General features: G+C 50.1%; 1 protein-coding gene across 2 annotated transcripts in view; it reads left to right on the top strand.

Moving 5' to 3' along the window:
- The window catches only part of DPP6 (dipeptidyl peptidase like 6), an 850,942-nt gene that overhangs the window by 72,975 nt on the left and 763,656 nt on the right, over positions 1 to 14,311 (top strand). Inside the window, exon 1 of one of the 2 annotated variants that reach the window (XM_045086322.1) lies at positions 7,717 to 8,042. The exons of the other annotated variant lie outside the window; for it this stretch is intronic. Within the exon in view, the coding sequence (XP_044942257.1) occupies positions 7,992 to 8,042 (51 nt within the window). The 5' untranslated portion in view covers positions 7,717 to 7,991. Of the gene's footprint in view, positions 1 to 7,716; positions 8,043 to 14,311 lie in introns of those variants that run through there. 2 annotated transcript variants of the gene reach the window in all.

Here is a 14,311-nt window from a genome sequence, read left to right as displayed (position 1 = left end):
CTAAGGGAAATTGCAGATACAAACTCAGGCTGTGTTTGCACTTGCAAAGGAAACAAGCTAGCTTCGGTGGTCTCGACATTGTTTTTTTATATTTTAGATTTCTTCAAATATCTTAGCAAGTCAAAAGTCAATCTTAATGCATTAAAACAATTTGGAACATATTCATAATACTTATACAACTAAAGTAGTTTAAAACTAAACAACAAATGAATAACATGCTACTTAAAATACATGTCCTCAAGAGTCAAATTTCTTGTGCTAAAAAATGCAAATTAATAAAAGACCAGCGGGGGGGGGGGGAAGGGGATGAGCAAATATTATGAGTAAACAATTTATAGAAAAATACATGTATAAGAACATGGATTTATCTTAAATGATAGTTAATTAAGATATTCTACCTTAAATGTTTTATTTCCACTTAAAATAAGACTTTGTTAGTCTTTTGACACAATTTGCATTTCATATTTTATTATATAGATGTTCCCATATGCAGTAGCCTTTTATTTTCAATTTTAGTCTCTAAGTTAAAATTTTAAAACCTTCTAAGTGCAAAATGCTCTTAGGCTTTTCCTTCTCTTCACTTGTAGTCTTTTTATTTATTTTTATTCATTTTTTTCCCTCATAGTCTTTTAAAAAATAGTTTCAATGAGATGACTTTTGCACAAGGAAGCCCACCCTTTCTAAGTGTACAACTCAGTATTTTTTAGCATGTGTACAGAATTGAGCAGCTGTCAATCTTAGAGTGTTTCATCACCCCTAAAAGAATGTCTTTGTATCCTTTTGTGGTCACTTCAGATCCATGGTCACCACAACTGCCCCTTCCTACCCAGTCCAGTAACTACCTCTCTCTCTGTTTAGATTTTCCTATTCTGGACATTTCATGTGAATGGAATCATACACTCTGTGGTCTTTTGTGACTGGCTTCTTTCACGTAACATTAAATGTTCATAAGATTCCTTTATGCTGTAGCATGAACCAGTACTTAATTCCTTTTATGTCTGAATAATATCATTGTATAGGAATATGCCATTTACCTTATTATTCATTCGTTGATGGACTTTTGGGGTTTTCCCCCTTTTGCCTATTGTAGATAATGCTGCTCTGAACATTTGTGTTCTGCCCCCTGCACGTCTCCGGACGAGTTTTGGTGAGCATATGTTTTCACTTCTCTTGAGTATATACACCCGGGTTGGAACTGCGGGGTCAAATGGTAACTTTATGCCCGACCCTTTGAGGAATGGCCAGATGGTTCTGCACAGCAGTGGTACCGTTTTACGCATCCACCAGTAACACACAGAGGTTCAAATTTTTCTACATCCTCACCAACACTTATTATCTGACATTTTTATTATAGCAGCTTTAGTGGGTATGAAATGGCAGTTCATTGTGGCTTTGAGTTAATATTATTTTTGTTGAAAAATGAAACAGTCAACCTTGTTTCTAGATGATATGCCTGTGGCAGTTTTAGCAGGGAGGAAATAATAGGTGTTGTGTATATGCTGCAACTATCGATTCTCAATTGGACTCGAAACTCCAGAACACGTAGGATGGGCTTTTCTTGATTACTGAGACAGGTGTCCTTTTACCGGGTTTTTCATTTCTTTTTGGGCACGCATATTCTTGGGCTCAGTGAAAAGAATCCCAGCAGAAGTCAAGAGGTCTCCGTGTTTCCAGCTCTATAACTGGCTGCAACATCTTACAAGTAAATTAAAATCCCTCTCTGCCTAAATACACTTTCTTTGTCCATTACTTTTGGTTCATAAGTGTTGGGTCATTTCTCTTCTGTAAGAGATTCCACAGGAATCCTAAAATATATATTCTGCTCTACTGGTTCCATGATATAGATGTTATATAAAGGCATTCCACATCGCCTAAGGATAATAGGATTCTCCTACATTTAGCTGCTTTTATTTTCTAATAATTTGCTCATCTACAAAGCTGCTTTATAGAGCTATTCTTAATGTATAAAAGAGCTATCAATAGTTTAAAACTTCTTACCCTTCCTTCATAAGGTATTTCATAGCAGGAAGATACCATGCGGGTCAAGAGGTGTTAACGAACATTGAGTAAGGACTCAGGATTAGCTGAGTGGTTGAAATGGTCGGGATGGGGGGAACCCGGAATGTTGAGAAGTGTAGTGTGACCACGGATATGGAGCCCAGCTTCTCCATCCTCTGTGCTACCAGTCGTCCGTGGCAGGTTATGCAGTAGAGCACAAGCAGTATTGTTCAGAGACAAGTGTGGGGAGAAAAAGACTCTGAACTCAGTATTTTGCTCCATTCAAGTCTATGATCTGACATAGTGGGCCACCACGCCTATCTCATGGAAAGGATTGGGTCAGAATTATTCTTTTTTCCCTGAGACGTTGGTGATTTCCATGGATCCAGTAAATAACCCTGCTGGATTAAGCAAGGCCAGAGACAGCAATCAACGATCAACTCAGATAATTTCCTTGACTCTTGGTCTGTTTTGGCAAAGTGAAACATTGCCAGAGATAAAGGTCTTCTAATCAAATCTGGAGGGTTGTTTATATACATACTTGGGATTTCTCAGATAACTTTTCTGTCAATAGAGCAATGTAACCAGGTTTAAAGAAAGAGAGATTTGGGGCACCTGGGTGGCTCAGTGAGTTAAAGCCTCTGCCTTCAGCTCAGGTCATGATCTCAGTGTCCGGGAATCGAACCCCGTGTTGGGCTCTCTGCTCTGCAGGGAGCCTGTTTCCACCTCTCTGTCTGCCTGCCTCTCTGTCTACTTGTGATCTCTGTCTGTCAAATAAATAAATAAAGTCTTAAAAATAAAATAAAATAAATTTTAAAAATGAGATTTATTTAAATACTGTGTGATGTCAGTTCTTCGTTGAGAGCGCCGTGGAAGAGAGACCGTGGTACGGATGTCCCCTCATTCCTCGGTCCATTTGTTCCAGAAACATGTATTGAACACCTACTTTTTTTTTCTTATAAGTTTTATTTATTTGAGAGAGAGAGAGAGAGAGAGAGAGTACTACTCACAGGCGATAGGGAGGGGCAGAGGGAGAGGGGAAGCAGACTCCCCTCTGAGTGGGGAGCTATTGCATGTGGGTCAAGGCAGGGGTCCATCTTGTGACCTTGAGATCATGACCTGAGCTGAGATCAAGAGTCAGATGCTCAACTGAGATACCCAGACACCCCTTGGACACCTCGTCTCTATCAGTCACAGTTTGAGAGCACAAGGGGTCAAAGAGAAGTGTGACATTTGATACCCTGAATGTGGTACAGGCAGGCGGACATAGATATGAGTGTGTGATGAGTTCTAGGTGCTATTCTAGCTGTAAGCATGGTCAGAGTTGAAGTGGCCAACATAGCAATTTAATATTCCGTCATCACTGAGCTGATACTAAATGTGGTTTCCACGTCTTGGTCATGTGCCAGTGCACCGCGTGAAGGAACAGGCGGGAAGTATGCCAGGTGCGGGATGCGGTGACCTCAGACTTGTAGTTTTATACGGATGATCCATTTTATAGCTGATGGATCCTCATCCAAACCGCTTGCCACAATGTCCACATCCCTACTGTTCCTGCTCAAACTTCCTGCAGGATTTCTGTGTCGTCTTGCCACTTGCCTTTGTAGGGGACATTTGAGGAGGTTCATGGTGGCTCCGACTATGTTAGTCTCCAGCTCAGTGCCTGGACCTCGGCACTGCCTTTCCCATAAGTGGTGGCTTACGGGGCCCTCACTGTGGTCTCGAAGTGTCTCTCCACTGCCACCCCCATTATCCACCCCTGCTCCCCTGCATTAGCTTTCCCAGCTACTCGTGGGGTTCCTCTGCCGGCTCTCCCCTCCTCGCCTCCAGGTCCCTGCTGTCTACCTTTACGTGACGACTTTGGGATATATCTCAGCCATCCCGTTCTTGTTTTAGTTTTCTCTGATATTTGCCCAAACATCCACAAGCCGTTATATTCTTGTATCCTCTATGTGTTCTTACTGTGGTTGTTGTCAGTATTGTTAATTTTGGTGTCTCCCACCAGATTCTGTGAACATATTGAGGACAAGGACTTTTTTCCATAATAAAACCACTGTGCTTGGTATATCATTAGTGTTGCTACATGTCTTCAGTTAATTTAATTCCTAAATGCTTTCTCAAATTCATTGTGACACCTGTATATTTTGTAAAATTAATACTGACAGCTCTCATTTCTTTCCATAATATACCTTCCCAAATATTTCAGGGTAAATCAAGTTATAGAGAATGAATAATATTTTCAATGCAGTAAGAAAGCTCATATTTTAATGAACGTTGGCGATGACTTAATCTGCGAGAAAAAGATTAGCTTGTGGTAGGAGTAATCACTCTTTCCCCCTGGACTGTGCTGGTTCATTTTTTAAGTCAACCTGACGGGGCCATGGGGTGTGGGGTTTATTGGTCAAATGTGATTCTGGGTGTTTCTGGATAAGAATACCATTGGAATGGTAGACTGAGTAAAACCAATTACATTCCTTGATGTGGGTGGACCTCATCCAATCAGCTGAAGACTTGAGTAGAACAACAAAAGCTTATGAAGTGGGCAGTCCTTTTTCCTGACTGCTTTGAGCTGGGACGCCAGCTTTTTCCTGTCTTTGGACTCAAATGGAAAAGCTCTTCTTCAGTCTTGAATCCCCTGACTTGTGGACTGGAACTTAAACCATTCCTTCTCTTGGACCACCAGCTTGCTGACTGCGGATCTTGACATGGATCAATTCATGTGAGTCAGTTTCTTAAGCCTTCCAGAAGGAAGCAGAGGTCCATGGATGAGCAGTAAGCCAAGCTGAATGGGATGCAGGCACTCTGCAAGGCAGCAGGTCTGTGCGCCGTAACCTGACGGACACAGACGAGGAAAATGGGGTAAACATGCTCGTCTTGCAGACTGGGAGGGAAGCAGGAAGTAAATGACAAAGACTGAACCCAGGAGCCAATGTTGCGAGAGCGGTTCTGATCCAACAAGGCCATCTTCAGATATGTCTTCATCTAATTTTCTCATACAATTATTATCTGAAACTAATATGACGGTGGTGAAGCTTCCTATTTTAAACATTTTTTTCCCCTTAAACTCTTGGCTTCTTTCCTTCTTCTGGATCTTCTTCTTCTTCTTTTTTTAAAAATTTTTATTTATTTATTTATTTGAGACAGAGAGTGAGAGATCACAAGTAGGCAGAGAGACAGGCAGAGAGAGAGAGGGAAGCAGGCTCCCCGCTGAGCAGAGAGCCCAGTGCAGGGCTCGATCCCAGGACCCTGAGATCATGACCGGAGCGGAAGGCAGGGGCTTAACCCGCTGAACCACCCAGGGGCCCCTGGATCCTTCTTTATCTGTCCAGCTTTCCACCCATCAACAGCTAAAGGCGGAGGAGTTGCAAGAGTAAAGGTTCCCTCCCGGTCGCTCAGAGCTGCTTTCTCTCAGTCCCAGCAGCGTTCCCCCTTTACGCCTGCTTTCAGCGCTGTCATTTCTGTGGGTCTTTCTGCCGAGGCCCTGCGTGGATAGGACACAGATGCCCCACACTAGCGGTTTTGGCTGACAGTTTGGGGGGCTCGGGGAAGACATTCAGTCAGTTCACAGATTTATTATTGATTTAAAGTTTAATCCATGTTACTCTACTTCCCATTTGCAGAGATAAAGGGAGTTATGACAATGGCAGGTTAAAAATTTGGGGCCCGTCCTCTTGATTTTCCCTCCTTACTCCATCATGTGGTGACGGGCGGGGGAAGGCAGGTTCCACGGGGACAGTACGACTGGCTTGTTCTTGCTGGGAAAGAGGAAAAGAAGTATCAAATGAATTAATACCGCTTACATGAAGGGAAAGCGCCAACTTAATATTGCTTAAAATCAGTTTACGTTGGTGATATTTCTTGTCTACAGTGGGCTGGGTTTAGTGTAAAGCTCAGTCGTACAGAGAGGATCTGTGCGGATGTCATTTCTGGAGAAAGGCTGTCCCTGAGAAACCTAACACAGAAGGTGAGCGCTTATGAAACCCAAAGGCAGGAATGTTCGCCTGCCTTCCAGGGTCCCGGCAAATACTAATCCATGTTCTCTAAAAGCTACTTTTCAAGCATTCAGATTTGGTTCACTAATTTCTTTCACCTAATTCTTAAGCCAAATCATTAGTAACAGGTAGTTTTCACGTGTAAACCAACACTTGCGTGTGCTAATCTAGACATTATGTATAATGTCTAATAAGTGCATGTTTGAAGGCATTGTGGGTAATTTACATACAATTACTGTTGGAATTTCTCTGATTTTTCTGCTTCACTGCGGGTTCAAAAGTGGCATCTTACTCATTCTTACATGTAATTTTTTTGTTAATGCAAAAAAAAAAAAAAAGGAAAAGCTTCTCAGACCCCTCCCAGCCTCTCACTGTCGCCACGGCCCCCCAGGCGAGGGCGCGCGCACGCGCGGGCACACGCGCGCGCACACACACACACACGTGTGAGTTCAAGCTTGATGCTTCCCTGTCCCTCGAGGCAGGTCCACATCCGGTCTTGGAGCGCCCTGGTCGCCCGTGGAGGAATGCCGCGGCGCCGGGAGACATCCTCTGTGGGCTCCTGGCAGCGGCCGGGCTTGGTCAGCACTTGAATTTGACCCCCCTCTGCGTGCGCGCTCTCGGGAGCGCGCGTCCGTGTGTGTCCAGGGGCGAACCCGAGGCGGTGATTGATTAATCCGAGAAGCGCCCAGGGGTGGGGATCGCGGTGCCCAGGGCGCGGTCCCGGTGCAACCTGCCCTTGGGGTGGAGGAATGGGAGCCGGGTTGGGCCCGGGCGAACGGCCCGCCCCAGTGGTTCCCGGGCCAGGCAGACCCAGGGGCGCCGGGCCGGGCGGTAGGAAGCCCAGGGACCCGACGCGAAGACACAAAGGCGCCGGAGGGGCCGCGGCTGGGCGGAGGCCCGCGGGGAAGGGAGCGGGGGTGGCCAGGTGCGCCGCGGGAGGGCGTCCGTGCCAGGAGCTGCCGCGGCGGCGGAGTCGGATGCAGACCCGGGGCGCAACCATGGCGACGCAACGTGTGTCCCCCAGTAACTCGCAACAACATTATTTCTGAGCTGCCATCCCCGGCCTGCCCTCCACGTCCCCCTCCGCTTCGCCACACTGGCGGCCGACCGGCTGGGCGCGCCTGGCTCTGCCCGGCCGCTGCCTCCTTCCCGCGGGCGCAGCCGGAGGGGGGCGCAGGCGGCGGCAGCTGCGCCCGCGGACATCACCTTGGTGCACGTTCGTAGAACCGAGCGTGCCGGCGACGCGCGCACACACGCGGCCTCCCGGGGAGGGGGCGTCTCCCCAGGGCCGGTGTGGGTGGAGGGGCTCCCGGCTCTACCCAAATAGCGTGGGTTCGCGTCCTCCTGCTGCCTCCAGAGGCTTCCGGGTCCAGCCCAGTCCTGGCAGAGCCCCCGGTGCGAACGCGCGCGCACGCGCGCACACACACACGCGCGCACACACACACACACACACACGCCCGCCCGCCCCTGGCGTCGCCGTCGCCCCGCTGGGCCCCCCGCCCTTAGGGACAAGTGCGGCCACCGGCGCGCCCCGCGCTGCCTGCCGGAGGAGCCCCGGGTCGCCGGCGCCGCCGGGGTCCCCGCGTGCGCCTCTCGGGTCCGCGCCGCTGTGGCTGGCGGAGCGCTGACGGCCACCGCCGGACACGCACGCGGTCGGAGCCGGCCCCCCGCCCGCGCCCGCGCCCGCGCCCGCTCGGCTCGCAGCCGGCCCCCCTCCCGGCCCCCGGCCGCCGGCTTCTGCGGAACCCGCGGCGCCCCGCGCGCCCTCCCCTCCGGCTTTCCCTGCCTCTCTCGCGGCGGCCGAAAGAGTTGATCGCTATTGTGATCCGCCGGGCAGAGGCGAGGGCGGGCCGAGGTGCGGACACCGGAGACCGGCAGGAACTGGGGGTTCTTCCAAGCCAACTCCACCCCGCGGTCGCCGGCGCGGTCTCCGCTCGCCGCCGGGACAATGGATTAAGTTACTCTTCCCGGGGCCAGAAGTCGCTGCAGACTTAGGGAGAGATGAAGGAGAAGGCGATGATCAAGACCGCGAAGATGCAGGGCAACGTGATGGTGAGTCCGGCGGGCGAGGCGCGCGGTCCGGGCGCCCGCGGTGCGGAGCGGGGCGGGGGTCTCCTGTCCCCGCGAGCCGCCGGGCTGACCGCGACCCGCGGCGGCGCCGTCCCCGGTTCCCACCCGAGCCCCGGGGCGGCCGCCAGGGTGCCGAGGGGCGGCCGCCTGTTTGCACATCGCAACTTCGCGGGGTCGCCGTGCCTGTCCTCCGCGCGTGGGGCTCGCGGCCCGGGGTGGGTGTGCGAGGCGAGGAAGGGGCGGCGGCCGCGGGGCGGCCCGAGTTCCAAGCCGACCCCCGGGGATGCCCTGGGGGCCCCGGCGGAGAGACGAGGTGGCGGCGGCGGGGGGAGGGCCCGGGGCCCTGATGCCCGCGCGGCCTCGGGGCTGCTCGTCCCCGGAGCCCGAGACCTGTTGGGTTGAGCGAGCCTCTGGCACACTCGGGGCGGCGCCTGTCCGGCGGGGCCCTGCTCCCCCAAAGCGCTGACTGTGCCAGCGAGCGTGACAACGGCCAGGCATCCCCCGAGAATCGCCGTGCGCCCGGAGACCCCCTCTGGGTGGCGGGAAGGCTCAGGGCTCCAGGGCCAGGGGCTGTCTTCCCAGGCACAACTTTGCTAACTCGGGGACCCCGGCGATCCGCCTCCCAGCGCGCCACCCCCTCGCCCGCGCCCTGCGACCCGCCTGCAGCGCTCTGGCCGCCTGGTCCCCCGCGCCCCGGGGTTGTGGGGTCGAGGGGGTCAGGGTGCTGGAACCTCCTGGCGAGGACGAGGAGGTTGCCATCTTGTTCTGTGGAAATTGTGTGTGTGCCTGTGCGTGTTTATTTGGGTGGCGTTTAACCCTTTCGGTGTTGGTGCAGAACGATTAGGAGGAGGGTCCCTATTTTTATTTTTATTTTTTTATTCATGAGATGGGGATTGGCATGCTGGTTTTCCAGTACAGCTGGAAATGCAGGGATGCTTTCAGGCTCTTGGTCTAGAGTTGTTTGGGAGGTGGGTTGGGTCCAGGTCCTGGGAGGAAGGGTCAGGTAGCGGGAGGTGTGTTTGGGATAACCCAGTTGGTGATCCATTTTGAGGTCTTGCTTTAAACAGAAAGAGGCAAGAAATGAAAAATGCATTCTAATTGAACACATATCCGGCTGGGTTAGCCACACCCACGGCAAGGCACCTGTTGCCTGGCTGAGGCCGGAGCTAGCCCTGTTCAGAGCTGGACTTCTGGCCTGAGGTTGTACCGTTCCACTCAGGATCGCTCTGGGAGAGCAGGAACTGCATCCAGGGGATTATTTTGTGGGACCCCTCCCCCAGTCCCCAAAGATAAGCCCCTCACTCAAGGAACTTCTTCTGTTTGTGCGTTCTGCGGCTGACTGACCCAATTGCTTGTTTGTGAAAATACATGTTTCCCTAACTGTCCCACTCCCTTTTTAGTCATTGTGCTGTTCAGCTCTTTTTTTTTTTTTTTTTTTATAAACAGGGCAGAAACGTGTGTGGAGTAATGTTTTCCAATTAAATTCCCACCTGCACCCATAATTCCCTTTTTATATTATGCCATCATGTGCTAGTAAAACCTACATATTTAGGACTGAGGCAGAAGAAAGAATTTGAATTAACTTTATTGGTAATATAATGACACATTATTGATTCATTACCTAAATCTGTTGTCAGACAGGTGTTTCTTCTTATGACTTAGCTGGCATGTGGAGCTCTAGCAACATCTTTATGTTCTATCCAAAAAGCTTGTGGAGTCCTCCGTCCCACTACTCCCTCTCTGGGTTTACTTCTGAGGATAAGGACGGAAGGGGTTTTGCACTCACAGTCTGAATAGAGATGTTTCCTCGGCTCCCTGCATCGCTTCCTTGCTGTCTGCTGTCCGTAAGTAGAATTAGGACAAGTTGCACTGTGTCTCGCAAATTCTACAGGAACCAGTCATGGTTTGAGGCTCGTGGCTGACCTCAGAATGAGGTCCAGACTTCGTCGGGGTTTCTTCTGTGTTCTGTCAGTCCATGTGTTGGTAATGCTGCCTCTGTGGTCCTGTTTGTACCTTATGTGACTCCAACGAAACCCACGCAGCTTTAATAGCGTGATCTTTTTTTTTTTTTTTTTCACTTACATTGTTGTTTGGGTGCATTTGGATCCTTCGTTCCTCATCAGTCATCCTGGAAGCCTTGTTCAGCACCGCCTGTCTCGGGTTGGATGACTGGCAAAGCCTTCCCCCCGGCAACCTGACTGGCGTTCAGGTGCTGGAATCTTCCCGAAGGCTTCATTCTTCCCACCTTCCTTTAGAAGTGTGTCCCTGTGACGGGGGACCGAGGGAAGGCACATGGCTTGGCATACTGCCTAATCCCATTTGGGATTAATACGTGAGTAAAAGTACTCAGAAAGGTGGAACCAGTTCATAACTTCTGATTAAATTTTTGAGAGGAGTCTATTTCCTAAACTTAATTTCTAACATGGCAAAAAAAAAAAAAAAAAATCCCAGACTAAGCATGGCACTTTCTGTCTGCAGTTTAATACTCTCGGGAAAGAGATTGAGATTTTCCGTTTCTCCCAGAACAGAATTTAGGTTAAAAAATAACTGGATTTTCACAGAAGCTACATTTGAAAATCCGTGGGGAGGGGTGACTTGTGTGTTATTTTCGGCCCAGCCTCCCCTGTTATGAGTATGTTGATACAGCACTTCCTTAACCGCTGCTTAAATCACACTGGTTCTTCTGGAGAACCATATCCTCTTGCGATAGGTTCTAAGAGCAAGAGAACATTTTATTCTCTGAAGGATATTACGTCACGCTCAGTTCTTCTACTTCACTCACGAGTTCTTCCCAGACACTGAGTGCTCAGCAGGGACTGAGTAAAGGTTCATTAAAAATAAAAGCCGTGGGGACCCGCCTTAAGCCCTGTGGGATGGTCTCCCCCTTCCTTGGTACGTTGGTGGCTCGTCAGGTAGATGGTGGATTAGGCGGACCCTTGGTGACCAGACTTGTGGAGAGCAGGTTCAGAGACCAGATGCAGAAGGTCGGGGGTCCACAAGCCTCAGGAACGCTTTGAGAATCTCCTGGTTGCTTGGTTTGGGTTTTAAATGCAATCTGCAGCCTGGGGATTGATTCCCTGTATAGGGAAAGCGGATGTTTTCCTGTGGTCCCTGGAACTGAATTTAGGGCTTTGGTCACTGATTGGAGATACCTGTGATATCATGAGCCGAGTACCTTTTCCAATCTTGCCTTCCCCTTTTTACGTTGAGTAAAAACCCTGGACCAGAACCTCCTAAAGCAAGAGCTTTCTTCCAGGCCATTTGAATAGTTTGTGAATTGATTAGGTTAAACAGTATGACTGACTTCCCAACGCCGCTGCCCTACTTGTGATAATCCCTGGTGAGCAGAGGAAACTATAAGGTTTTTAGATAAATTACCGGGGTTTGTGTGGGACCCCAACCCCCATTGCTGAGTGCTTTTGGGCCCAGCGATGTACTGTGGTTTGTGATTTCCCAGGGTACAGCCTTTCCTGATGCAGAGTTTCCCTCTGTCTCAGGGCAATGGGGAACACCACTCCTGCTTCCTTCTACGGACTGCCACCCTGGGGACATAAAGGCTGTGATCTTGGTTCTAAATGCGAGCACCTAGTGTGCGCGTTGGGAGGAATCTGCCTTCCTGAAATGGATTCCGAAAATTCTTGCAAGGTCACGAGGTTTGGGGAATTATCACCGTGTGTCCCCGTGCGGCGGTGCCTCTGCCCACATTTCTCTCCTTCCTGGCTGTTGGGCTTCCCTTCACAAAACCATCAAACCTGTGGCAGGACTCCTCTCGAAATCTCGGTGAGTCCCTGGTGCAGGTCGAACGAGCAGAACGGGAATTCGTCTCAAGCGCACCTCTTAGACGGTCTAGAGGATTGGGAAGACTTGACACAGTTCAGCTGTCAAACAAAGGGAGCCAGAGTTGTGGAAGTTTCCAGGGAGACGTCTCCAAACCCAGCGAGGCATGATCAGCTCAGGGCGTCTCAGGAAGTACCTAGAGTAAACGCTGGCTGACAGTGCTGGCCTCCTCTCCCTGCCCAGGCCCTTGCCCCACTGTGCCCTGGGTCTTGACGTTGGGACACGCAGACGCGCTAAGCGGCTGTTCCTCTACCCCAGTCATTTCTCTTTCCTCTGTCCTGGCCTCAGGCTAATGACATGACTCAGAACTTGTCCATCTTTTTGCCCTCAGATGTCCCTGTGTAATTATTGCCAAGAGGTGGTACATTCCCAAGCAATAGCATCTTCTGTTCGTCTCTGGTCGGTTGCTGTGCACCACGAGACCCAAGGGAGTGCTTGTATTAAATGCACAGACCGGGGCTCGTTTCTATGCCTGGCACAGACGGCTTTTGTGAGAAAGGGCCCTGATTTTTTTTTGTTCTCTTTTTCTTCTTGGTTTAAGAACTCCTTCAAGTTCTAGTGCATCAGCTAACGCAAGAGAGAATTCCACACGTGCAGTGTTCCCCCCATACAGCTACAGTAACATGGGAAGCCTGTGCTCTCTTAAGGGTTATTATGTGTGGTCTTTTCAATACCAAAGCTGCATGTCCTGTAATCCAGTTCTGTTCCAGCGCTGCTAGCTGGAGGCAGCGTCCCTTCCCACAGGCTGAGGACTCCGTCCCAGAACACCGCCCCCATTTCAGACACCAACTGTAATTGGTTCAGGTCCTTCTGTGTTTCTGACAGATGGGTTCCCAGGACCCTCTCCTCAGGATCCATTACTTTGGTGGGGTGGTTCATGGACCTCGGGACACCAGCTTATTTACTAGATCCCTGGTGTGAAAGGCGATGAATGACCAGCCAGATGAAGACACACAGAAGCTGAGGTGTGGAAAGGTTTCAGACATTGGAGTTTCTGTCCCCACGTGGCGTATGGGGTCCCCCCGCCTTGGCTGCGTTCTGGTTCCCCATCTTAGAGGTTCTCCATACCCTGGCCTTTGGGTTTTTAGGAAGGCCCCATCACATAGGCGTGACTCGTTAGGTCTTTGGTGGTTGGCGTGGATTCCATCTCTAGCTTCTCTCCCCTGCCCAGAGGCTGGGGTTCCAACCCTCTTATCACATGGTTGGCTTCCCTGGCAACCAGCCCCCATCCTTAGGGGACTTCCTAAAGACCAAAGCTCCCGTGTGGGACCCTGCCAGACCCTGCCCTCTGTATCTCTTCCCCCGGCTAAGCAGTGGCATCCTTCAGCATCCTTTGTGGGAAACGGGAACAGAAGCTCAGTTGTAGCTGAAAGGGGCTGGTTATGAATCATAAGACCCCTGTTTCCCCGTGATGATGCTAAAGGACAGAGGATCAAGTAGTGTGACAAAAGGTGCTCCCCACTGCTCGTATCGCTCTGGACATTCCAGGGGTTTTGGCAGCTGTGAGCCCTGCGTGCAGACTAACTCCAGCTGACCCTCAAGCAACTTGGCTTTGAGTTGCACAGTCCATTCATACATGGAGTTTTTTCCAATAAATACAGCAGAATGCTATGAATGTATTTTCTCTTCCTTATGGTTTTCTTAATAACATATTCTTCAGCTCTCTTTATCATAAGCATGCAGTGAATGATGCATATAACATGCAAAATACATGTTAATCAACCACGTCATAGGTAAGGCTCCTGCTCAAAAGTAGGCTCTTAGTAGGTGAGTTTTTGGGGAGTTAAAGGTCATATGTCGACTCTTGACAGTGCAGGCGGCAGGAGCTCGTAACCCCTGTGTTCTTCAAGGGTTAAGTGCATAAATTTGTTATAAATCACACCATCATAGTTAAGTCACTACTCGGTATCCTTTTTGCGGGAAAAGAAATAAATTTACTCCAGACCTATTTTTTCTTTCTCCTTTCATTCCTTTAAGTACAGCAATGAGGAAGCGTTTGTGATCTATTTTGGTTATAGAAGCCAATTTTCTTTGATTAATAGGACCGCATTTTAGATCTCAAGGCAAAACATGTCCCAGACTTCATAGGACACGTACATCCTGAGCTGAGAGTGTGCACGTGGACGAAAGTGGTCAGCATTCCCTTTACTCTGCAGCTCCCCTGAGGATGGGAGAGGGTCCATTCGCGAGCTGGAAGGTCTGAAAATCCATCTGGATCCATAGGTCTCAGCATCGGCTGGAGTGTCAGTCCTCAGGAAGGTTCTGACAAATCCAAGGGCATCAGGCTGTTCCTTGGGTGGGCAGAGTTGAGGATGGTTGTTGGAAGACGGGGTTCTCCACCTTGCATGTGTACACCACCAGGGGAACCCTAGAACTCCTGCGGGGGAGCTTTGGGCTTCCCACACCCCACGCAC

The sequence above is a fragment of the Mustela putorius genome, unplaced genomic scaffold, assembly GCF_011764305.1.
Source record: "Mustela putorius furo isolate JIRA1106 unplaced genomic scaffold, ASM1176430v1.1 tig00000929_pilon_pilon_pilon, whole genome shotgun sequence".
Classification (NCBI taxonomy): Eukaryota; Metazoa; Chordata; class Mammalia; order Carnivora; family Mustelidae; genus Mustela; species Mustela putorius.
This window is presented reverse-complemented; position numbering and strand designations above follow the sequence as displayed.